The 27042-nt window shown below is 33.6% G+C and overlaps 1 protein-coding gene across 12 annotated transcripts in view; it reads right to left on the minus strand.

The window, feature by feature from the left end:
- HLTF (helicase like transcription factor) overlaps positions 1-27042 on the minus strand; it is a 68982-nt gene that overhangs the window by 21297 nt on the left and 20643 nt on the right. For all 12 annotated transcript variants that reach the window (XM_008531943.2, XM_070576274.1, XM_070576275.1 and 9 more), the window contains exons 3-18: positions 23706-23872; positions 22395-22528; positions 21762-21859; positions 20405-20479; positions 20063-20254; positions 17366-17461; positions 14510-14585; positions 13361-13451; positions 12267-12346; positions 12137-12181; positions 11192-11278; positions 8600-8697; positions 4233-4376; positions 3190-3328; positions 2457-2592; positions 754-933 (exon numbers count right to left, since the gene is read on the minus strand). In XM_008531943.2, coding sequence (XP_008530165.1) covers positions 754-933; positions 2457-2592; positions 3190-3328; positions 4233-4376; positions 8600-8697; positions 11192-11278; positions 12137-12181; positions 12267-12346; positions 13361-13451; positions 14510-14585; positions 17366-17461; positions 20063-20254; positions 20405-20479; positions 21762-21859; positions 22395-22528; positions 23706-23872 — 1838 coding nt within the window. The remainder of the gene's footprint in view (positions 1-753; positions 934-2456; positions 2593-3189; positions 3329-4232; positions 4377-8599; positions 8698-11191; positions 11279-12136; positions 12182-12266; positions 12347-13360; positions 13452-14509; positions 14586-17365; positions 17462-20062; positions 20255-20404; positions 20480-21761; positions 21860-22394; positions 22529-23705; positions 23873-27042) is intronic.

Here is a 27042-nt window from a genome sequence, read left to right on the forward strand (position 1 = left end):
AATAAAACCATCAAAAAGTTGATCTAGCAAGCAACTATCAATCCTACCTACCAGTCTCACTTTTTTCTTCCTTTCAAAGACAAACTTCGTGAAAAATGGTCTCCCCGGGGCTGCTGCTACTTTGCAAGCCCCCTACCTCCTACAATCTGGCTACATACCTCATTATTCTGATGAAACCATTCTGAGAGTTTGCACCAGTAACCTCTGAATCACCAAATTAAAGAGAATTTTCTAAGTCTGTACTATGTAACACTACTGACCATTCCCTCTTTCTTGATTATGCCATCTTTCCTGGGATTCTGTAACGATTTTCTCTACTTTCTTCATAATTCTTCCCTTGATAGAATCTCCTACAGTGGCTTCTCTTTAATTTCCTATTTCTTAAATATGGACATTACCCAAAGTTCTGGTTCTTAATAGGATTATGGTCTTTCCATATATATATACTTCTTTCAATTTTTTATCTACTCCCATGACACAGAGCCAGAAATAGAAGCAAGAAAGGTCTTCTGACTAGCAATTCAGAACTTGCCATTTCATGTAAACTTTTAATTCTTTCCTAACTTAAGGAAAGACTGACGGGCTGGCTTATTATTTCATTCACTTCAACTATTAATTTCTAAAAAGTAGTTTAAATAACTAAAGAAGCAAACTATCTTTCAGTATACTTTAGACTTCATTGCTAACATATCTAAAAAATGCTATTCAATTAAATGGGAAAAAAATTATTTTCTAAAATGGTTTTCTCCATACCTTCCAATAGTAGCTCTGCCTTCATTTTTCACAGACTGATAAATCTTCCTCTCTTCATCTGAAAGTGTAATGTGCTGAATAAACACTTTACGTTCTGGTAACTCCAAAACAGGTTTTCCTTTAATTTTGCTTGTCTTTGTTCTTCTAAGTGTAATATTTTTAATTAGGGACTGTAAACGCCTAGTCAAAATAAAACAAATAATTACATAACTTTTTATTTCCATATAAGTTGATTCAACAAGAAGAAAAAACTATTTTAATGTATTACTGTTTTAGAATGTTAGTAAAGTTTTTTTTAAAAAAATCCTGTATTTGGCATTTTATCCAATCTGATCATTACAGACAAATTCTACAAACAGAAAATTATACCAACAAATGCATTCAAATTTGCCCTCAATTCAATATCTGTCATAATTTAATCTTCTTTTATCCTGTCCTTGTTTTTCTTAAGCTCTTCTCCCCATTTTTATTTCAATCACTAATCTTTTTACCTCTCAACTCTGTCTACTACATCACCCAATATTCAACACTCAAATTCTTAATAAGCACCTATTAAGTACAAGGCATTATACTAAACATCATAAAAATATAAATCCGAGTAAGATCTTACCTTCAAAAAGTTTTTTTCAGCAACATGAAAATCAAAGTACATAAATAATTTTTATTAAGTAACAAGTGCCAAAAAAAAAAAAAAAAAACCCTGTGATGTGACAATTCAGAAGAGGGAGAAATGCCTTTTAGGTTCTATAACCTTTACACTCCCTCCTCAATATCAGAAAAAAAAGAGGCATATCAATTCTTTAAGAAAACGTTTTTCCCAACACTGAAACAGAAACAGTTTCTTAAATTAGAATTTAAATAGCTGGTTCTGAGGAATCTAAGTAGATAGTTCTGCAAATTAGGTTAGTGGCTTCTGAACATTTTTCACTATCACTCACAGTGAGACACACATTTTACTCCAACCAGCAAACGCTTACACGAACACATACAAATATAACAGAAACAGACGTTTCACAAAACAATACTTACTATGTGCTATGCAGTCTGCTATTTTCTTAAGTCTTCCACTCTATTTCATTTTCTTTAATCAACAGCTATAATGCTAGCTGCCATCTTTATAATGATTTCACAACCCGCTAATGGATCCTAAACCCTCTATTTGAAACGCACTGCTCTAGGCAAAAAACTGAAACCACATTAGCCTAGTACGTTGCAAAATGGCTGTCACAAGTTGAATTTTATTTATTTGTCTCCACCAGAAACAACTTTCTCATTATAAAAAATTCCTGTTGATGCTACTGTACATCATATCATTCAATTACCACTATATAAAGCTATACAAAAGTTATAAAAACTTAGTGCATACTGGATCCTCAGAGCATATAGTTTTTCCTGTCACTGCTTATTAATCTATTAATGGCAGTTTCAGGGATAAAAGCAACACACACAAATCATAAAGCTCTGCCTTTCCTGTCAGTTTAACTAAAATAAGGGGAAGAGAGGGTTTATGTTTTAGTGGTAGTTAGAAATCTGTCTCTCCAAACAAGACTCACTAGGTTCTGAGAGTCAAAGATATTAAGCTGTAAACACTTTTTTGAGACAAAAGTCAACAATCAAGTTAAAATAGTAATGAAAGTGGCAACTGGTTCAAGCTGCTAAGTTATTTGTAACTAATATTAATCAGTTATCATGAAATTACTTACCTAAGTCCTCCTTCATCTCCCATTGTTACAGGACGCTGTATTGTTCTATGCCACCATTCTCTATCAAGAAATGGTTTAAGTTTTAAAAAGGAAAGAAGAGACCACAAGTCCTTTAAAGAATTCTGGATGGGAGTACCTAAAAATAACAGGAAACTATTAAGACTCTGTAACCAGAGTACCCAATCACAATACCCATCTGGCCCAATCAGAGGAGACAAGTGAAAATGGGTGCTCTGTACTAGGCAGACCTACTATCAAGCTGTGATGATAATCCCTTGTTAAACATATAGACAATCTCAAAATATAGCTTTGCTCTAATTTTTAGCTCTCATTTGCCATACTAATAAAGAGACCACAGTAAATTCAACTTTCCCCTTATCAAGAACATTTGCTTATTTGATTTTTAAAAAAGCAACACTAGCAAGAAGGAAAAAACTAATCTGAGTTTATATTCTCTTCCCCATCTTCTGGTAAAGGTGTCACGAGTAGCTAACAGGCTCTAAGATGGGAAGTAGATCTATGAAATCAAGATTTTTCCATAAACTAACTATAGTTTAAATGTTGCTATATCATGGGCAATTATGAAGAAGAAAATATTTTATTAAATGATTTCTCTGATTAATTTTGGGACAGACTTTCTATCCACTCGAAGTTTACAAAGTTACTTCATTAACTTATTTAATGATTTCTATTTGGGAATTAATTTTCTAAAAAGCATAACAACTATCATTACCTGTCAATACCCATCTCCTTTCTGCTTCTAAATCAAGCACAGCTTTTGTCTGCTGAGCATTTGGATTTCGTATGGCATGTCCTTCATCCAGGATCACTCTTAGCCACCTTATGCTATGTAATGGACTATCACCTTTAGTCTGAAATAAATGTTTCACATGAATTAAAAACACAGGAAAGTAAAATAGTGCTTTATGTAACTTGATAAATAATACAAGTCATTATTATTCTTTAACATCAACACTTACTACGTGATAGGTACTGCTTTAAGTACTACATACATTAAATCACTGAACGTTCACAAGCTCATAAAAGTATTATTATTACACCTTCTTTTACAGATAAGAAAATCAAAGCAACAAGGTCTGAAATACGTTGCTCAAAATACCACAGCTAGGAAGTGGGAGAAGAGCTAGCACTCAAACCTAGGTAGTATAGCTCTCTACTAAGATCTGGGTTCAATATACTGAGCTATTCTGCTGCAGATTAAAACAGAGTGATAATATAAAAATTGTCAGTTTTAAGAATTATTTGAATATAACAATTACTTTTACGTAAAAGCTAATGCTCTTACCAGAAGACTGAAATTTTTACAATATGGTATTTTGAAAAACACTGTAACTGAAATTATAGGCAAACAACAATTAGACTTCTAAATGAATTGGAAAACTCAGGAATTTGACCTAGAAAAAACCTTATTTTTAAGCTGAGATAATCATTAAGAAAATCATTGATAGAAAATAATCTGGAATATTAAGAAAACAATTCATTTACAAATTGCTAAATACATTTAGTTACAATTCAAATTTAAAATTTTAACTTCAAATGTTATAAAAGGAAAATATTCCTCAATTATTATGTAAAGAAAGTTCAACTGTTTTTGTCAAACGTTAAAAAACAATTTCCTATTTATTTCCTAAATATTAAGCATTTAGAAAGAAAAAAAGGAAGAGTATAAAGCCTGAATTTTAGAACACTTTAGAAACCTGAAGCATATTTCTTAAATTCGACTTTTGAAAACCTCTTCAGTATCAGCATACTTACTCCATAGTCATGAGTTAAAATGTTATATGTAGTCAAAACAATATCCTGTTTTGAAAGCAACGCCGGGTCTCTAATACGATCAGGACCATAATAAACATAAAAATTCAAGTGCACATCTGATTTTATATGTTGCCCAAATTGGTCCTAAAAGAAAATTAGAAATATTTTTAATAATAAGCAGATTGGCGTCAGGTTTAATATGTGTATAAAAAGCTCTCTCCTGGCAATAGTGTCATAAATCAAAATACTAAAAGTGCATAAAATCAAGTTTCCTGGAGCCTAAACAAAAATAACAATGATAATAATACTAATTATTATTTTACTGTCAGGAAAACTGACATATACACAGTAATAATACATTATGTGAATTTTGCCTGGCCCTATCAATGAGCAGCCACTTCATTTTTAGGAGGAAAAAACAACCAAGCTTTTTAAAACAAAACAGTAAAATTAGTTTTTTAAAAATTTAGTATTTTAACAAAATGGATCTTTAATGCTTCCAGTTAGCAGATTTAATAATATCAAAATTAAACAGTAAAAGAAAAGCAACCAATATTATCAACAGTGTAGGCAAAGATTCAAGTACAATATCCACTTTCACTCATTTATTACAGGCCTATTTGCCAGGTATCAACCAGAAGGGTAGTACAGCTAAAAAGAAAAACAAAACCTGATCTTGCCCTCCTTGAGGACATGATCAGTTTAAAAAACTTGAGGTGGTGGCTGTTGTTGTTGTTTTAATCATGAAAACAACAGATCCTGGAAATTCTGAGAAGAAAAAAATATCATGATTAAATTGGAGAGACAACAGGGAGAAACAGCTGGGAAACTATTAGGTGAGAGATGATAAAGCCCTAGATCAAAATGGCAGAAGTAACAACAGAATGGAAAGAACAGGTATGAAAGAAAGACATTTGGAAGAAGGGACTGATGGGACTTAAGGACTAATTAAATATGGGATATGAAGAAAAGGGAAAAGATAAAGAAGCCTCTGATACTTAAAATGACTGCCTAGAAGAACTGTGAGATAAAGATATAGGGAATTTTTTTTTTTTTTGAGGAAGATTAGCCCTGCCAGTCCTCCTCTTTTTGCTGAGGAAGACTGGCCCTGAGTGCACATCCATGCCCATCTTCCTCCACTTTACATGTGGGATGCCTACCACAGCATGGTGTGCCAAGCGGTGCCATGTCCGCACCCGGGATCCGAAACGGCAAACCCCAGGCCGCTGAGAAGCGGACTGTGCGAACTTAACCACTACCCCACCGGGCTGGCCCCCGGAAATTTTTAAAAAGAAGGTGAAAGCAGGTATAAACATGAGAAAGAGATAATGAGTATGTATTATCATTTCAGACACTTAAAAGATTTTTGGTCACTATAGAATATCTGACAGGAGAAGTATACTAGGAAAATTTAAATACTGGCCTGTAATGCAAGTGTAGATATGGATTTTAAAATTATCAGCAGATAGTACGTGAAGCTACAGGAATGAATCAGATTTTCTAAGGAGAACACGGACAATGAAAGAAGAAGGTGAGAGACAGAGCCCACAGAATACCAATATTTAAAGAGCAGGCTTATGCCTTGATTGGGAGATATGACATGATGTCTGGAATATGATTCAGAATATTCCAGCAAAGAAAAAAATAAAGCAAATGTGGCAAACTTGAAATTCTTGAATCTTGATGAGTAAACAGAGATGTCATGAAAATTATCCTAACACTTTAAAAAAAAAACCATGCTTTTAAGGAGGCGGGAAAAAAGGCAGACTAAACAGGAACCACGAGAGAAAAATAGAGGTGGAGAAAAGCAGTGGCCAGAAAGTTGGGGTAGCAAACAAAATTTGGAGGGGGTCCAAAAGATATCAAAGTCTCAAAAAGGAATACATGATCGATTTTTTAATTTGCAATTTACGTTCATTCCTTCTCTTTACAAAAAGATTTAACATGGCTTAGAAAATAAGACCTAACAGAAAGCAATAAAAGGGAAACAAAGTCAGGGCAGAGGAAAAGAAAAAGGGAACTGACTGGACATGGCAACCATGAGGTCACTGAAGACGTTCACAAAGACAATTTCTACAGAGGATGGGAGCAAAAACTGTAGTGTAGGCCAAAGAGAGAAAAAAACCTGAAACAGTAAAGGCAAAAATACAGAGAAGAGAGGATAAAATGAGAGACTGAAGGTGAAAATGCAAAGAATTTTATCAAGAAATCTGTTGGAAAAAGGAAGGATACAGAATTCAGTATGAGAAAACTGAATCAATGGTTGCCTTGAAATGGAACAGAGCATATTTGTGGAAGGATGAGACCTGAAACAGAAGACAGTTAACTTTTCCGGAGAAAGAAAACTATAATAATAGAGGTTCTAGTAACCGTGCTAGGTTGTGTGCATGCAGGTGTGTATGTGTATGAAATAGGTGCTAATATTATTTCATTTTCCATTGGGAGGAATAAGTAAACTTGCCTAAATATCCCGAAAAAGTATATGGTGGAGCAGGATTGGTACCCCACTCCCTTAACTGGAGTCTTCTCCACGTTTTGAAACAAGGAAGGGAAGATAAGGTAGTTCTAGCCCGCTCATTAGGGTGCTAGGTCATTTATTTGGGTGCTAGGAAGAGAGCTGTGTGTTGAGAGATTACAAAATTCTAATTCTTGACCAGGAATTCCTATATGCCCACCCATCCCTCATCCCTTTAAAAATCAGTTTTTCACAACCTCAAGTAGGCAAGATTTTGCCAAGGTTTCCTTTCTGACATTTATATTACCAAAACTTTTGTTCTTTTTCCAATACAAAATTATAATGAAATACTGATTACCCATTTTTAAAATACATATCCACAACCCCAAGCTCTTAAAGAATCACAGTTCTACACATACCTCCATTAATACTTATAAACCTCACCCTATTAACTGCCATTCAAGTACCTATGTACTGCCCTTCCCACAATGGACCACACATCAAAAGAAAGAGCATAGTTTTGTTGGAATGAAAAAAACAGCAAGAGAACTAACTCATTCTAGTCCTAAGAGGAAAAATGACACACTCATCAGGAGAAGATATAAATTTTTTTAAATACATACACCAAAAACTTAGAATAAAAAGATAAGAGTCAAAGAAGGCAAGGCTACATAAAAGTCAAAAAGAAATTAAAGAGGTCATGGAATTTGACAATTAGACAATAACTACTTATCTTTTCTAATGCAATTTAGAGAAATGGTGGCAGAAGCCAGATTACAATGAGTTAAGGAGTACGTAAAAGCAAGAAGTGAAAAGTAAACCCCAAGAGGTACTACAGTGAAGGAAAGCAGAAAAGTAACAACTTAAAGGTCAGACCTAGTCAAGAGAAGGTATTTAAAAGTGAAAAAGTTCTGAGTATGTCTCATGAAAGAGCTAGTGGGGAGAGACTGCATAACCAGGCCATGAAAAAGTAACAGATAAAATTCAAAAGCGCAAAGAGATGGAATCCAATGTATAGGCTAAGGTATGGGTCTCTTACAAAGAGGAGGACCTCTTTTACCTCTGACATTAGAGAAGGAAAGGCTGGGAGACAGGCAAATAACCTTGGAGGTGGCAAGAATGGAATTTAACATCCAGTGGTCTTTATGTTCACAGTGCTTCGAATAGCCACTGTTTCATTATAACATGCAGCTTGAAGCTCAAACTGGAAAGGAAACAGAACCAAGCTGCTCCTTACACATAATACATAAAGAAGTTCCATTCCACTGTAATGTTTTAGAACAGAAAAGCAATCTCGAAGGGTAGAAAAAAAATAATTTTCTGGTGGGTAACCTTAAAAGCATAGCTAAGTCAGAATGTTGGAGACTTTATCCTAGCTCCATCATTTATTAGCCGGATGACCCTAGGCAAGTTACTTAATTTCTCTGTGTTTCAATTTGGTCACCTAGAAAATGAGAATAATAGTTGTGCGGATTAAATAAGAAAATCTATGAAAAGAGGTTAAGGAAAAAAATGAGCACACAGGAGCTCACTAAATGTTACAAGTTGTTATAAAAACAGAAGTTATTGTTAGTGGGGTTCTTAGAAAAGACGTTCCAACAATTTATAAATACGGTAAAGTCTTAAATTATATACCTTTCCTACTTTGGGGGACAGAAATGGCAGAGGCAGAAGTATAAACCAAATCTTATGATAGCAATTAGTCATGTTTCTTTCTCTACTATAAATCTTCAAAGAAAACTACTTCAATTCAGCACACATAACTCCAATTCACCTAACGATTACTTGAACTTAGATATAAAGTGCATGACCAAACATCTATCTCCCAACGAATGACTCTTTAACAGAGTACTTTTTACCGCATGTGCCAAATATAAATTATGTCACATTTTAAAGGGCTGTGAAGACTTACAATCCAATTGCTTAACACAGAAAGTGGACAGATGATGAGTGTTGTTCTTGGTCTCTCTTCAACATCAGTTTTCTTTGAACCCTCCACTGCAGATGCTCCTAAAACAATGAATCAGTGACACAGCCTTTAGCTGTTTTTTTCTGAATATATATGAAATAAATAAAGAGATAACAATAATGTGCCTCAACAAAAAGAGAAATCAGGCAGAATTAAAATGAAGTAGATGGACTTCTGTTTCCCACCCTGACAAAGTAACAGGAACTAGATTTTACCCTGCCACTTTGAACAACTAAAAATCCAGATATTGATTATTTATGGGGGGAGGTAGAGGATTGTGACTGGGAGAGGACACAAGAAGGACGTTTAGAATATCTCCTAATATTCATTAAGTTATTCATAGTTATTCATTGAAATGAACATTGTTTTATGTAGTTTTCTGAATCTGTACCATAATTAATGTGGTAGCCAGACTGTGAGATGGCCCCTAACGATATCCACTTCCTGACAGTCACAACCTTGTGTAATGCCCTCCCACACTCTACTAGAGTCAGTCTGTGTGACCAATAGGATGTGGCAGAAGTGATGGTATGTCATTCATAAGATTAAGTTATAAAAGATGCAGCTTCTGTCTTATCTGCTCTCTCCTTCTCTCTCTGCTTTTCTCTCTGATTGCTTCCTCTAGGGGAAGCCAGGTGCCATGTTGCGAGGACACTCAGGCAGCCTATGTCAGCAAAGACACACTAATTTCATTTTCCATTTCCCTATTGGATAGTATTTACATTATTTCTAATATTTCACTAAAATAATGTGGCAATGAAAACTATTTTTTCATGTCTCCTTGTACATATTTATACAGAGTTCTAGGTGATTCATCTTTAGCTTCATTATATTTGGCCTAGTTGTTTTCCATGGTAAGTTACACTCCCATCCACAATGAGAGTTCCTGTTACTGCATAACCTTGCATCTATTTGGCACTGTGAGAATTTTTAAATTTCTGTAAACATGATGGGTGAGATGGTGTCTCACTATTCCTTTAATTTGCATTTCCCCAATGATTGAAGTCTGCATATCTTTTCCTATGTGTGCTGGTTATTTGGGTTTTCTTTCTGTGGACTATACAGTCCAGTCATGCACCACTTAACAAAGGGCATGTGCTGAGAAATACAGCATTACATGACTTCACTGTTGTGAGAAATTCAGAGTGTATTTACACACACCTAGATGGTACAGAATACTATATACCTAGGCTACAGAGTATTAATCTTATGGGACTGCCACCACACAGTCCATCACTGACCGAAATGTCGTTATGTGGTGCATGACTGTATTCTTAGTGGCTCTTCTCCTATTGGGTGGTCTTTTTCTAACTGATTTGTAGAGGGTTCTTTACCAATATTTACCAATATTCTAGATACCAATCCTTTATAAGTTACTTATCACAAGTATCCTCTTCAGATGGCTTTATCATTTTTCACTTTGTTTATGGTGCCTTTTGATACACAGAAATTTAAAATCTTGTACAATTTAATCAATCTTTTCCTTATGACTTTTTGTGTCTTATTTAAGAAATCACTATCTACCACAAGATATGGCTTCCATCTCCACTCAATGATTTCTGTTTCTATTCTGCTTCTCTTCTAGAAGTATGTTTTTGGTTTTATCACAGCTATAACTTTTTAAGTTTTTCTCGTGTTACAGTTACGTTTTCTGCAAGAGAAAGGGACAGTCTTGTGTGTGAACTTAATTCTATGTGAATTCTAATTCTATTCCAATTCTCCCAACTGAAAGTTCTAAAGTTCTTAAAATTTCTAAAATAAGGATCAAGAGTAATCTATCTGAAATGCCTATGTTTTCTATTCCTAATTGTCCAATTCTCAGACCAAAAGTTATCTCCTTATCCTAAATCTATGCTAGCTGAAATACCATCTTCTTAAACAGGCCTCCTTTGTTTTCTTCACAACACTTATTATTTAAAATCATGTTTACTTGTTTATTTTGTTTCCCCCATCATTAGACATAGCTCCATGTAAACAGACTTTCATCTGCTATATCCCCAACATGTAAAACGGAGACTAAGATGTAGAGACATAATAACTTGTTCCAGATCTCCTCCTAGTTCAATCTCATTCCATCTCAAATATTCAGACTCTTAAAGCAGTGCTGTTTTCCCATGAATTACAAAATATAAAATTACTAAAGATCAGTAACATTCTTAAGTAAAAAGCATATTCTACTCATACTAAGAATTAAATCCTTATTATAATTTAAATTAATCCAAATTAAGTTAAGTTTTAAAGCAGTCATAAATTGCTCTGTGCCTTCACTAAAGGAACTTCTGCTTCTCAGATGAGTAAGTGACCTCCTCCCATCATATTTTTCACCTAACTAAAACACAGACTAGGAAAAGGTACTAGAAGAAAAACACATCAAAATGTACTTTTTAAAAAATGGGATTATGTATTTTTTCTTCTCTCTACTTTCCAAACTTCTTGTAATATGGTTTTATAACTTTTGTCATTTAAAATTTTTTCCATTGAAAAACAGAAAAAAACAAACAAAACAAAAGCTAAAAAACCAGCAGATGTACTGACCCTTTTTCAACATCTTCTTTTTTGTTGCAGGAGTAGATGAAGTAAGTGCACATGCAAACTCTGCATCTTCTTTAACTTTAGAAGATCCTGTCATAAAAACCACAGAATCATTAAGATATTAAAAACTAATTCTCTCCTGTGCGTAGGTGCAGGTATTTTCTGAGGATAGGAAACAGAATACCTCTTCCACACTATCTTAAGAGCTTATATTATTAAGTAAAAATAAACTAGTATCTGGTAACCAAAATTGCCTCTTGTGACACTAAGCCTATCTTTCCAGCTCAGAGAAGGAATGTAGTCATTCATGATAAACTCATGATTCTCTTGAGGAAGAGACGTAAAAGCAGGAGCAGCCATATGCAAAGTGATTTGGCCTCCAGGTGGAAGAACTTTTTTCAAGGAAACAGGAGTTTGACTTCTCATGATGAGGCTGCCAAATTTTCAGATCAGTCAGTGGTGATGAGTTATTTTTCAAACACAATACAACTTCTCAACTAAGAGAAATACAATATGATCTGATTTAAAGGAAAAGCAAGAGTATGTTTTAAAGACAAAGAAAAAAGTAAAGATATTCACTGATTATTTCCACAATTGTATGACAATTCGAACTAACAATAATAGTATTGCCAAGAAAGCATTCCCACTCCCCTTGTGTGATTAAATTTATACATATGTGAATAAAGTTTTAGTGAAGTCATTTTACAAGTAGTAGAAAATTTTGTTTAAAGTTGGTTTAAATATTTTCTCTTAGATTTTAATTTGAAACTATTCTTTCAATTTGCGTCATTCATTTAACACCCTTGGTAAGCTCCATGAAGTTCAAATGTAAACAGCAAATTTAAGATCTATTACTAAAGAATTCCAAGCTAGGGAAATACAAATCTCTAGGGTTTTACTTTAATAACCTCTAAGTATAGATTTGGATACCGAGATGTATATACCTACCTTTCAGTCTGCTTTTAGTCTCTGACTGTGCATTTTTCAGTTTGCCTAAAAATAAAACCAAACATAAAAATGGTCACACTGGGAAATCAGAATATAGGAACATCATCAAATCAAATCCATTTCATATTACCTTTCATTTTCTGCGGCAATTCACTTGTTTCAATTTCCTCTGAATCGCTGCTTTCAGTGTACTGGATGGCAGTTTTTCTTCTAAAATTAAGTAAACACGGATTTTTTATCAACTCAAAGCAAAATGAGATATAAACATTTATTAAATACAATACAACAAATGCTTTTGTCTTGCCTGTTTATTTTTGAAAAAATTTCAAGTGTAACTTTTTATTTGACAAATTAAAGTCGGATTTGCTAAAACCATTTTATTTTCATAACCAGATGCATTTACTACACAAAATGCAGTACCACTACTATTATACTAAATTTGAAAAAGTAAATTATTCTAAAAATAGTAATCAGTTCAATACTCAAACACTTACATAAAACTAGAAAAAGAAATGACTCTTATCAAAACCACTTCCATCCAAGATAATGAAATAAACCCTTAAGAGGCAGAAGTATAATTCTTTCACAATGAAAAATATAAACCGTACAGTACAGAGGTCATACAATATAATACAACAAAAGCCAAGTATTTAGATCTACTTCAGAGGATAAATGAAATTTATAAAGTTAATAGATTCAAGTTGAGATCACACGAGCATTATGGGATTTATTCAAATTAACTAAATTTGTTAATATAATACTCTCCACTAATAACTTTATCTTATTTTCACTAAAGGAGAAATGAGAAAAAACTGAGATGAGCAAAGAGTGCTTCTGTCAAGTCATCCCATAAATATCCATCAGATTTCATCTCTTCAAAGTCATAAATAAAACTCTTAAGTCTCAACAAAAAGAAAAAACCCAGGGAGCTAGAACTTAGTTACTATGTCAAAGAAACAGGAAAAAAGTGGTAGAAAGACAAGTGATTGAAAATTGCCAATTCACTTCTTTTATAGATTAATATTACTTTTCTTCACCTATAAAATGAGAACAGCCTACCTGCCTAAGTCACAGAGATTTTGGCAGTTTCAACTAAAAGAATCTATTTGAAAGAACTATGTACAGATATAATGGTCATTTACCTCTCTCTCTCCTACATATAAGAAAATGGAGAAAGACTTTAAACAAACATATTACACACAATCAAACCAGAACTCAGTTTACCTTTTGGGGCGTGAACTAGACAATTCTGACTTGGGATATTTATTCTTTCCCTTGACATCTGAAATACTGGGTTCTCCACTACATCTAGATCCTTCCATTTCAAAGAAAAGGACAAACATAAAGTATTAGTAAATTGTCTTAGACGATCAGTGTCCTTCTTAAAACCCTAGTTTTCCAACTCAGTAGTTCAACTTTCTTAATATCTTTACTTCTGTTCTTTCAATCAGCAAGCTACTACTTATTTCCTAATCTAGTACTTCCTCACTAAAAGTACCTTCAATTTTTTTTACCCAGTCTTTCCCTGTAGTCATCCAGCCAATCCCCACACTAGCTGAATTTCCTACTGTACCAAGGCAGCTGAGAGCTGTTGTAAAAAAGTGAACAATAAATAGGTGGTATTATAAATTTACATTTTCAAATCTCAGCTGTCACCTTGTGTCACTTACCAACTCTTTTACCTATCACACGGCCTTGCTACCCACTCACCAGAATGATCTATGCTACAATGGATCCTTCGTCTAGATTCGTAACTCCTTTTACTCCCAGCAGATGACCTACTTAACTTTACAAAAAGAAAAATCAGGTATCTTCTATAAAATCCCAATTTTCCTACCTTTTTATTCCCAATTCGTCACCTACTATTCTTACCCTAAAATATTTTAAGTTCTGCTCTGCTCTAACCAATGTTCAGCAATTAATTTTTGTGAACTGCTAAATCCAGCCATATTGACTGCTAAATCTAGAAATTTCTTTTCATTTCTCCTCTGACTTCAGAATTTGGCTCTAACCTATCTTTCTATCCTGACTGGCTGTTATCCATGCACATTACATTATAAACAAACACCATAAACTACTCTGAGGTCCCAGAACAACATATGTTCTATGTTTTGTTTTTTTTTAACTGCCCTTTCAAGGGATTTTTTTCTCAACCAAAAATGCTCTTAATACTCAGCTTCTCTAACTGGTGTACTACTACCACCCAATTCCATCATCACCTCCTTAATGATATTTTTCCTACCAGTTCTCATGATATTCTTTAGAAAAAGAGATCTAAAATTTTTGAATAGAACAAAGACGGAGCTGGAATTACATCATTAAACTGGAAAAATCTAAATCAAATATAGTGTCATGTTCAAAATTAAAGTTTACCTTTAATTTGTCCATCTGTCTTTTCACTGGTATTGTTTCCTCCAAGTTTCATAGATTCATCATTAACACTACATTCCTGGATGAAAAGGTATATTTCTTACAGAGTACTGCTGTCAATTTTAAATAAACTTAAAATGCATGGATTTTATATTGCTTTACTTTACATAATAAAGACTCCTTAAACTGCTACCCCATTCTGGAGGAACAGGGAGAGGTGCATTAAGTGAAAACGAAAAATATACAAATTGATTAAAATATTTTTCAGAGGTACCTCAAAAAAGAAAACTAGTCAGTCTTTACCCTTTCAAAAGGAATACAAAAAGCAAACCTGCATTATAAATGGCATATTAATTACTGTGAGAAATATTCACAAAATGGGATCTACTTTAGAATTAAAAAAAGCTTTCTGACTACAAACTTTCAAACCAGGAAGCCCTACATAGTAAAAAATAAATCTTTAATGAGGTGGACACCGCCATCCTTTTTCTCTACCCAGGGTGGGTAGAGGTAATAGGAGAGGTCCCAGAGTAAGCCCTTTTACTCTGTCAGGGATTTTCCTGCCAACCCTAACTTCTTCCTTTTTCCTTCATGTGTACCCCTTTGTTTCAAAACATACCAATGTATATATGAATAAAAAGCTTCTATGAAAAGTAAATTTTATATTTCCATGTGAAAATATTTTTAACTGAGTCTAGAAGCACAGGATCCTTCCAATCTTATTTTTAATTCTAGATTTCATTCTATAGATAGGAAAGTTAAATGAAATTGGGCTTAATTAAATTAATCTTCCAGTTTAAAAAGAAAGATAGGTGATGACATCATAACCTCAAAGTGAATCAAAACCTGAGACTGGAGCTCAGAATAGGTGGGCAGGAATACAAAGTAAATTTTGCTGAGAATTAGGGCTAATAAAGGATATTTGATTTTAGTTTTTAAAAAAATACAACTTTAAACATCTTAATAAAATTCCATTAGTTATACTAAAAATGTAGTTGAAAAGAAGATACATACCCTTTTAATGCTGAGTCTAAATAAACGAAACATCCAAATTAACTTTTTAAAGCATTAGCTCTAAGAAACTGATGTTAAAACTACTTTTCATCAAATGTTCTACCCAGTCTTCTTCAATGAGTACAACCATTTAAACAGTATGCAAAAACTAATAAAAAAGTTTATCCACAAATAAAGGATTTCCTTTACCATTATGCCTTTTATAGTAAATGATTTTGCTCAGCAGCTATGAAGTCCAACCTATAAAATCATACCATGCTCCAATTTAACAGAATTTAAATCAAGGATATTTCACTCTGTAAACATGGAACATCTAAATCTATTTGAAATAATGGAACTTTTACTACAATAAATTCTTAGTTGGAAATCACATTTTTCAGCCTCAATTTCAACTAATGTAGCAAACTAAATATCCTAAACCATCCCACTACACAACACCTTAAATGCATGGCTCATGGCGGGGGAGGGCAGGTGGAGCTTTATTGATAATTTCTTTTTCTTTTCTTTTTTTTTTTTTTGAGGAAGATTAGCCCTGAGCTAACATCTGCTGCCAATCCTCCTCTTTTTGCTGAGGAAGTCTGGCCCTGAGCTAACATCTGTGCCCAACTTCCTCTACTTTATATGTGGGACGCCTACCACAGCATGGCTTGCCAAGCAGTACCATGTCCGCACCCAGGATCCGAACTGGCGAACCCCGGGCTGCCAAATCAGAACGTGCAAGCTAAACTGCTGCACCACCGGGCTGGCCCCAATAATTTTTAAGCTGATAACTGACAGTGAAGCTGTAAGTAGTCTTAGGTGTTACTCTTCAGTTTTAACCACCAAATGTAGCAAGAACAAGATATAAAGCACTGGACTCTTTGGGGCAGGGAACTGAATCTCAGACATTAATAACTGAGTTAAACTCTCAAGGAGAAAACGCAACTAAGTACAGAAATTAATAAAACGATTTCAATAAGCAGTGGCATGAAACCAATGTGCAGCCTCTCTGAAAACTAAAAAATTAGAGGAACAGCAGTACAGAAAAGTCCAAAAAAGAGATATTTTGCATATACCTTTTGCTTAGTTATTTGCTACTTTTAAGTTTTTTGGACTATCAGCTAAGAAGGAAGAATAATTGTTTCACTCTAATAACATTTATTTTTCCCATAAAACTAATTCATTTTTAACTCTTAGGAAGTGAATATATTATGTGTATATATCCTATACATATAAATACACATAAATTAACTATCAAGAACAGTCACCCATATTCTCATCACTAGGACGTAATTATCACTACTAACATTTGGCACATACGATGTATGTGACTACATTTAGATATATATAAATATGTATTTATAAAATGAGGACTAAAGCTCTATAAACAGATGCATACCTGGCCTTTTTGTTTGTTTTTTTAACTAAAAAATATAAACTAAGTATTCTTCAAAAATAGGATTTTGTATTTGCTAATATTCAATTTTATGGCTATAAAATAATTTAACCATTACCTTATTGAGAAGTGTTTCTTTTCTGCCTTTAAAATAATGCTGGGGAAAAAAGATTTGTACTTATATCTTTGGAAAAAAGGCATTTCTGATAATTTCTTTAGATAGTTTCTTTGAAACGGCATTATTGAGTCAAAGATTATAAAAACACTTTTAAGGCTCTTGATACATATTACCAATTTGCCCTCACAAATGTAGTATCAACTTTCACTTTTAGGAGCACAAAAGAGGCCATTCATCGCATCTCTGAAAACATTGGATGTTATCAATTTTTTGGCAGTTATCTTTTAATGACAAAATTAAAAGATTTTACAATAAACCAGACTTCAGAGAAACATACTTACTAATACTTTACCTTTTTCAGTTGATTTTTTTTAATTCTTTCAATAGGAAGAGGTTTACCATCATGGAAGTTGGTAAGAATTACCGCAATGGCTGTCAGAGTTTTGCCCTTTAAAATGTTTTAAAAAGACAAAGGTCAGATTATGAAATCCAGTTGACCAGAGAACATTCCAAAACCAATTTTAAAATCAAATAAGCAAATATTAAGTAGCATTCAAGGCCACAAAAGTGTACTGAGTATTGTATTAAATAACAAATATTAATGAAAAGTATTTCACTGATTAATTTAGGAAACACTTTCCCAAACTGCATTACTAGGAATTAGTAAATGATTTACTCTATAAAATACCATAACCATCTCCGAGAAATGTCATTTTATTGAACTATTGCTGTTCTAAGATTTTTACATTTAACTCTAAACTATTAACTTTATCATGAAACTAGAATTATTTGCTTGCTATGGAATTCAGAGCTAATGTAAAATGACTAGTAATTCTAGTATGTACATGAGACAATTTTATTAAATTTCATTTAAAGATTATTCCAAGACTTAAAAGCTATAACTTACCAATAAAGCATAAAGGGCATGATATTCTTGTGTTTTTCTTAAATGGAAACAATTTTTCATTATTTTCCACTGCTGAATTTATAATTAGCAACACAGATATAAATCTCTGGCAATTTTAAAGCAGCTTTCAAAGTGTGGTCCACAGGCCCTAGGGGTCCCCAGGACCCTTTCAAGGTGTATGGTGTAGTGAAAACTACTTTCGTAATACTACTAAGACCTTATTTGTGTTGACACCTGTAGTAACGCCACAAAAAGCAATGGTGGGTAAAGTGCTGGTGCCTTAGCATGAAACAAAGCAGTTGGTACTAGATTATACTAGTGGTCACTGTATTCTTAACTGCCACAAACTAACAGAAAAAAAAAAACCCAGTTTCACTTTAAGAATGTTCTGATGAAGCAGTGCACATTAATTTTATTAAATCTAGCCTCTTAAGTACACATCTTTTTAATATTCTATATAACAAGATGGAAAATACACATATTTCTGTTGCATACCAAAATACAAGGGTTATCTAGAGAAACATCACTTGTGAGACTGAGCTGCAAGCTCAACTAACCACAATACATCATCACTTTCTCATGCATCACCATTTTTACTTGAAAGAATAACCAACAACTAGTTATTCATGACTGCGTGGCAGACATTTTCTTGAAAAGTTAAAGTGAGGCTAGCACCTTCAAGGGAGACAACTGACAGTATTTGTCGTTAATGATAAAATTTGAGTTTTCTAGCAAAAATTAGAATGTTGGAAAACCTGTATCCAACACTAAAAGCATAGCAAATGTAAATGCCTTTCTAATAAGATCAGCAGTAATATCAGTGAATATAAATTTTTGATATTGATAATGAAATGCGTCAACATTTGATAGACCTGTGTAACTCAGTATACCAATATTTTAAAAATGAGCAATGCCTGATGTTATAAAATCATCCATGGGTAAAATATTCAATGTGCAACCTACACCAATGGATTTTAACAGAACAGAGCTTAAAAAGTTCACTGACAGAATTTTTAAGTCCACATTATAATTGCTAACCTTTAATAAACTATATTTGCTTAATTTTGTCATATTGAATACCTACAATTATCTAAAAAGATTATCACAATACTTCTCCCTTTTCCAACTACGTACCTATATGCGAACTAATTTTCTTTATATACTTCAACAAAACACTGTATCACAACATACTGAATGACAAAGCAAGTATGAGAATTCAGCTGTCATCTATCAGGCCAGACATTAAAGAGATTTGCAAAAATGTAAAACACCAGTCTTATCATCAAAATTGCTTTTGTTTTGGAATACTTTTCACCTAAAACTATGCTGTGTTAACAAATGAGTTTTTGTTACTTTAAAATTTATTTTAATGGCTAATACTGTAAGTAAGAGATATATTAATAGATACCAGCCACAAAAACAAAAGCTCTTTGGGATCCCCAACAATTTTTAAGAGTGTAAAGGGTTACTAAGACCAAAAAAGTATAAAAACTGCTGGTGTAAGGAATCCTAAATATATATATTTTATACTCTGCATATCACAATATTTGTGAAAGAATACAAAAAATTTCACATTAGGTTGTCTTTTTCCTTTAAGAAAATCCAGGGGGCTGGCCCCGTGGCCACGTGGTTAAGTTCTCGAGCTCCACTTCAACGGCCCAGGGTTTCGGCAGTTCAGATCCTGGGCACGGACATGGCACGGCTTGTCAGGCCAGGCTGAGGTGGAATCCCACATGCCACAACTAGAAGGAATCACAACTAAAAGTATATGACTACGTACCTGGGGGCTTTGGGGAGAAAAAAAGGAAAAATAAGAAATCTTAAAATGTTAAAAAAAAAAAAGAAAGAAAATCCATAAAGGATAAGCTACCTTGAATTTCAAAAGAAAATTGAGAAACACACGTTTATATCATTACCATTAATTATTTTAATTGTACCTTAACCAAACAAACGAAAAATTTTAAAACAAAAAAAACCTTCCCATTATGTTAAGTGAAAACCATGGGAAAAACCATGATCGACACTGAAAGTGAAATCTAGTCTCAGACTGGCACCAATATATTCACATCTCTATCTACTTCAAAATTACTTTCTATAAAATAATAACTATAAAATAAAATTTTATTAACTCAAGATATTTACCAAACCCATATCATCAGCTAAAATTCCTCCATGGACATTTTCTGGTCGGTCCTTCTCAGAAAAATTTGTTATCGTATTATAGTATAAGTCACTTCGCTGTTCCCAGAATGGTGGAAGTTCTTTACTATTTTCCCGTGAAACCATCCAAGCTAGAGCTTGTTTTTGATGTGGAAGCAATGGTGTTTCAATGGCCTATAAATAAAAGGAACGTCATAAATACATTCTTTTTTCCCCAGATAGAATCTGGAAAACAGTTGATCTTGTGATAAAAAAAAATGTGTAGATTAAACAGCATATTTTAAAATTCCAAATAGTTTTAAATAGAAAATATTGGCTCAGTACCTCAGCTGGTTCCATTTCATGAGTTTTATCATCTTCCTTTAAATCTTCAAACAATTTGTCAAATTCTGTTTTAAGCTACAACAAATAGCAACAAGAAACATTACTAAACAAACCAATTAAAAAAATAATTACACTTCATTCAGAGATTTTAAGTCATTTAATTAACTAAGAGTCAAATACCAAAGGTACCTAAACTAATTCTTTCAGATACTACACTACTCATTGAAAGGAAAACAAACAGGTGCTTTAGGTGTAAAAGGTAACTGTGTTACAGTCGAAAGAATACAGGACAGAGAATTCTAAGTCCTGGGTTTCAGTCACAGCTCTGTAACAAACAAACCTATATATAACTGTGGGCAAGACACTTAATCTTTATGGCCCTCTTATTCCGGTAAAATGAAAGTGATGAACTCGATTTAGCATGTCTCTAAGGTTCCTTCTGTCATTGAAATTCTGTGATTCTATTGTTGTATTCAAACCATTTTGGCAGATCCTACCAAGCACATTTGACTTTCTTTCAAATCAGTGACATTTCATTTATCCTCACTGCAATAAAGAATTTGCTATGTGCTACAAAATGTTAGAATGGTTTCAATCTTATGAGAATATAGTTGGTTCTTTACATTTCTCTAGTCCAATTTTATAGCAACATATATGCGTTATGATTATTTTGTAAATTAGCACAAGTACACAGCAGTAGCCCAAAAGAAACCAGGCCAAGTCTAAAAAGTTAGGAAAGGTAACCTAGAGTTTTACCTACCAGACACAGGCTCAAGCCCTTCTAACAACGAGCAGAGAACATACAGTAACTACAATTAGAATACTGGATAACACTGACGGGTAAAGGAAAAAAAAGGTTTTTGATGTAATTTGTAAACTGATCTGCATTAATTTATTCTATATCCATTTTTCTCAAACTAACTCAGCATAACAGTATCTTGGATTATAAATTAGACAAAGTAAGAACTAGACTAATGCCCAAGATTTGGAATTAATTTTTTTAGCACTGCATTTGCAACCTTACTGAAAAAAGGAGTAAGTTTCAAGCTTCAATTTTTTTAAAATTGATATCTGGACATTTAAAAAAGTTCAAACAACACAAAAACATTAAAACATACTAAGACATCCCATGCTTATACAGTAATATGTGTGTTTTAATCTATGTATAAATGTGTGTGCATGGATATATTCCTTATCACTGCTTTTTACATAAATATTTGCAATATATATTGTTTATTCTACGTGTTTCATAATAATATATCTGAAGATCATTAATACCAGCACATATTTATCTTATTCAATCAATCTTCAACATTTAAAATTCACTTTTAGATTATAAAATACAAGAGAAGCAAACCTGTTCAGTTGTCATCTGTACTGCAGCATGTACTGGCATACTATAGCTTGGTCCAGCTCTTCCGGAGCCCCAGGCACTTTCCAAATTGAATCCAAAAGCTATAATGTACAAAGTGAAAATAATAAAATCACTAAATGAAATAAATCACCTTTTAATTAGCTTTTAAAACTTGTATAATAAGCTGCATGAAAAATTCCCTTAACATATTTAAATTTTTTTAAGCTAAATCTTAAGTTATTCGAAAACACACTATTAAAATAATTCCACATTATTTGAACAAACTCTTGCCAAACAAATAATACTTTTTCATTCTCTACTGGGAGATCCTTTCGTCTGTAATTTATCAAAAAGAATGTTTAAAATTAGGGATTTCCAGATATCATCATTGGGGGAAATTACGGGATGCAATACAGGACCTCCTTGTACATTTCTGTGTATGTGTGCAACCTCTGATGAATTTATTTATTTCAAAAGAAAAAAATTCAGGATTTCCTTAAAAAAGTTGTAACTTGGAACCTTCAGAAAAAATTAGTTTAGCCAACCAAACTCAAAGTATTACTTAAAGGAATAAATGTTTTATAATTCATGCATTTAACAATATCAAAATAAGACTAGGTTAAACCCGAAACTTACTTTTTGGTGCAGGACCCAATTTAAATCCATGTTTCTTCAACTGATCTAAAACCGCTTTCCTATTTTCTTCTTTTCCCCAAAAAGTCATATGCAGAGGCATGGTAAAAGCATTGTGTGCACCAAAAGGAACTACCCTATTATATTTAAGAAGAAAAAAAATTGAGAAATTAGAAGTTATTTTTTTACTCCCATTAAGAATCTGTTAAATGTTCTAAGTGTCACATTCAAATTTTGCATGTAAGCAAAATAGGAAGGAACTAGTTGGGCAGACTAGAAAGACAGAAAAAGGAGAGAACAGAATCAACAACAATCAGAAGAAAATGGTGGTTTTTAGGAAGAGAATGCCAAAAGAAACTGAGACGATGTGATAAAGCAGTGTTTAAATATAAAGTATAGCATACAACCAAGATTTTAAGACAGGTAAAATAGTAAGTTTAATTGAGAAGGTAGAGCTTTCACTAACAGAACCAGTAAGGATAGCAACCTATTCCGGGAGAATGGGGAATGATTTGCAAGAAGTGTTTCTGAATCAGAGTTCACTAAAAGTTTATTCTCAGTATCTGAAAAACTTGATGAAATGACAAAGGAGAAAACAAGTAAACAAATGACGTGAGAAGGTACTGCTGAGCATTTATCTTCCAAACTCATCTTTTCGTATCCTAAACATTCCATACTTAAATTGAGATCACAAACACAAATGCCTAAAAGAGAAAAGGTAACCAAGGAGACCAAGAGTTGAAAAAACAGAAGATGTAGTAGAACTGGGAGAGTATGCCCTAGCCAAAGCTGCTCCACTCATCTGATGCCATGTGGAAATGAGGGTCCAGCATTACCAGACCTTCCGTTTGTCAAGAGAAATCTTTGTAAATTACTTTTATATTTAGGGGAAAAAATTAACATGCATAAAATATAGAATATCCAAATATTCAAATATTGGAAAGGAAGGAAAAATTTTAAGTGTGTAGCCAAAATGAAACTCACCTACATCTGATCAGAGGCTACCAGTTTACAACCTCTGATTTCAACAAATGCTTCCAAACTCCAAAATCTACACACTAAAAGGCTTGAAGAGAGAGAGTGGACTTCCTAATATTTGAACCAAAGTCCACATGGTAATAACTCAACAGGAAAGTGAGGGATAGCTACTTGATGGCTAGGGTAATGGAGACAGAAGAGAGGAGAACTAAAACATTTATGGAACACATACTAAATAAATAGTGATAAAAGTTGTCAGGGCAACAATACAGACTTTTAAATTCAAAGATCACTACAACTCACAATTATTAAAACTAAACTCTGAAAGTACATTACCCTTCAACTTGTGCCAATTTGTTGTCCATGATATAGGCCAAAGCAGCTGCTAGATCTTTCTTTAAATGGCCAACCTGATTTCCATTCACATTGTTTACTTTAATTGCATTCTTATCATAGGGGTTATTGGGCTCTCGTTGTAATGCAACCATTTCATTATTATTGACCTAATAAAAATAATGAAAACAGCATAAACAATAAACATACAATAATAGTTTTCTTCATCATACTTTATCTGGGATTTCTATTCATTTTTTTAATGCTTAATGAATAGCACTGTATATAAGAAATGTATTATTTTCTTGGACTCATATTTCTATAGAAATATTGAAGAATATGTTTTATAATGATTCTTTTATAATGTTTTTCTAATTTACATTCATTGGGAAGTTAAATCCTTGATAGCTAAAAGATACAAAAACTAAATAAGAGATTCACACTATCTAATATTTTCAACACATTAACTTCTGAAAATAGGTAATCTTTACTGAGTGCTTACTATGCACCAACATTGTTCTAAGTACATTACATAGATTGACTTATTAAATCCTAACAATCTTATTGGTAGATACCATCATTAACCCCATTTGAAGGGTTACTATGATGAAGCCCAGATGAAGACACTAAAACACAGAATAAATAACTTGCCCAAGCTAATAAGTAAATAAAGCTAACAAGTAGCGGACCTAGGATTTGAATCCAGGCGGGCTGCTTCCTAAGCCTGAATTCTCCAGACTCTAAAACGGAGAAAAGGCATTAATTCTAAGTCAGAATGGAACTGGAATAAGAAAATACATCTGGGGACCGGCCCCAGGGTCAAGTGGTTAAGTTCGCATGCTCCACTTTGCCGGCCCAGGGTTTAGCCAGTTCAGATCCTGGGTGCAGACATGGCACCACTCATCAGGCAATGCTGAGGCAGTGTCCCACATAGCAGAACTACAAGGACCTACAACTAGAATATACAGCTATGTACTGAGGGGGCCTTGGGGAGAAGAAGAAGGAGAAAAAAACAAAAAAGACTGGCAACAGATATTAGCTCAGGTGCCAATCTTTGAAAAAAAAAAAAAAAGGAAAATATAGCTGGCCTTCAACTCACGCCATTCTCTGACTGCACCTGATTAAAAATTGCCTGAGTGACATTATTAAAAATGGAAGAATAAGAAATTCCAGAGAGTCTCTCCTCCATAAAAGCCAAGAAAAGACTGGCAAAAATTCTAAGAATCAACTTTTTTGGACTCTGGAAACTAACCAAAGGATTGCAGAAACCTGGGGAGTGTTAATTCAAGAAAAACAAGTGATTATCAGTGCCCTAATTCTATCTTCAGCTCTCAGCTACATGATAGCCTTTAAAAATAACCTGCTGGGATTCTTTGTGCAGCCTAGCAGTTACCAGAGGGAGCACAATGGAGCAGAATCTTTCAAAGATTCATTTCCAAAAAACTGTCATTATCTGACCTGTATGATGGTCCCTAGAAGACCTCCACTTGCAAAGCTGTTTTATTTGATCTCTGAGCTCACTCAGTCCAAAAACCCCTCCTTTTCCCCCTAGAAAAAAAATTTTAACTAAAATTTTAAATATGTTCAAAGACCTAAAGCAAACCATGTCTAAAGAACTAAAGGAAAGCATGAGAACTACATCTCACCAAATAGAAATTTTCAAGTTAAAAATTACAATAACTAAAGTCAAAAATCACTAGTGAGGCTCCACAGCAGACATGAGCAGACAGAAGAAAAAGTCACTGAAGTTGAAGATATGCCAATTAAGATTCTAGGCTCTGAGGAACAGTTATAGAGGCAGAAACAGAAAGAAAAAAGGAGAAACATGACTAGGCCTCAGAGACCTGTGGGACAAGAAAATGCATACCAACATATGCATAATGAGAGTCTCAGAAAGAGAAAAGAAACAGGGGTAGAAAGAATATGCCAAGCACTAACAGCAAAAAATGTCCCCTATTTGATGAAAAATATCAATCTACATATCTAAGAAGCTCAATGAACTCCAAGTAAAATAAATTCAAAGAGATCCAAATCCAGACATACCATAATCAAACTGTGGAAAGAATCCTGAAAGCAATGAGAGGCAACGCATTACATACAGGGGGATCCTCAATTAGATTTACTTCTGATTTCTCATCAGAAACTACGGAGGCCAGAAGACAATGGGACTACTTTTTAAAGTGCTAAAAGAAAAAAACTGAACCAAGAATTCAGTATCTGGCAAAACCATCCTTCCAAAATGAAGGAGAGATTAAGACATTCCAAGAATAACAAAAACTTTGAGAATCCATCACTAGCAGACATGCCCTCTAAAAAATATTAACAGGGGAGGGCCCCTTGGCCGAGTGGCTAAGTCTGTGCACTCCGCTTCGGCAGCCCAGGGTTTCACTGGTTTGGATCCTGGGTGTGGACATGGCACAACTTCTCAGGCCATGCTGAGGCAGCGTCCCACATACTACACCTAGAAGGACCCACAACTAAAATATACAGCTATGTACTGGAGGGATTTGGGGAGAAAGAGCAGAAAAAAAGAAAAGAAATATTAACAGGAGACCCTTCAGGCTGAAATCAAAGGACAAGAGACAGTAACTTGAATCTACAAAAAAAAATAAAGAGCACAAGTAAAGGTAATTATATAAGTAAATATAGAAGACAGTATAAATTTGGGGGAATTGTAATTTTTTTCTACTATCTGATTTAAAAGGACATAAAACAATCACTATAAATCTGCACTGATGAGCATACATGTATATAAAGATGTAATTTGTATGATAATAGCACAAAAGAGTGGGGAGAAGGAGAATGGAACTATCTAAGCAAGGTTTCTATACACTATTGAAACTAAGCTGGCACTAATCCAAACTAGATTCTTATGAATTTAAGATGTTAACTGTAATTCTCCAGGGCACTACTAAGAAAACAATTCAAAATATATAGTAAAAGAAACAACCAGCGAATTAAAATGCTGCACTAGAAAATATCTATTTAACACAAAATAAAGTAGTAACATGAAGGCCAGACCCAAGGGCCACATATTGCATGATTCCATTTATTATCAAATATGTAGAGTAGGAAAATCCATAGAAACAGAAAATAAATTAGTGGATGCCAGGGGCTGAGAGGAGGGAGTAATGGAGAATGATTATTAATGGGTATGAGGTTCTTTTTGGTGTGATGAAAACGTTCTGGAACTAGACAGTGGGGATGGTTGCACAACCTTGTGAATATCTAAAAACCACTCAATTGTACACTTTAAAATGATGAAATTTATGGCATGCGAATTATCTCAATTTTTTAATTGCCTGAAAAAGACACAAGAAAGCTGCTTTAAACCTCTCCC

This window comes from Equus przewalskii, chromosome 15, assembly GCF_037783145.1.
Source record: "Equus przewalskii isolate Varuska chromosome 15, EquPr2, whole genome shotgun sequence".
Taxonomy (NCBI): Eukaryota; Metazoa; Chordata; class Mammalia; order Perissodactyla; family Equidae; genus Equus; species Equus przewalskii.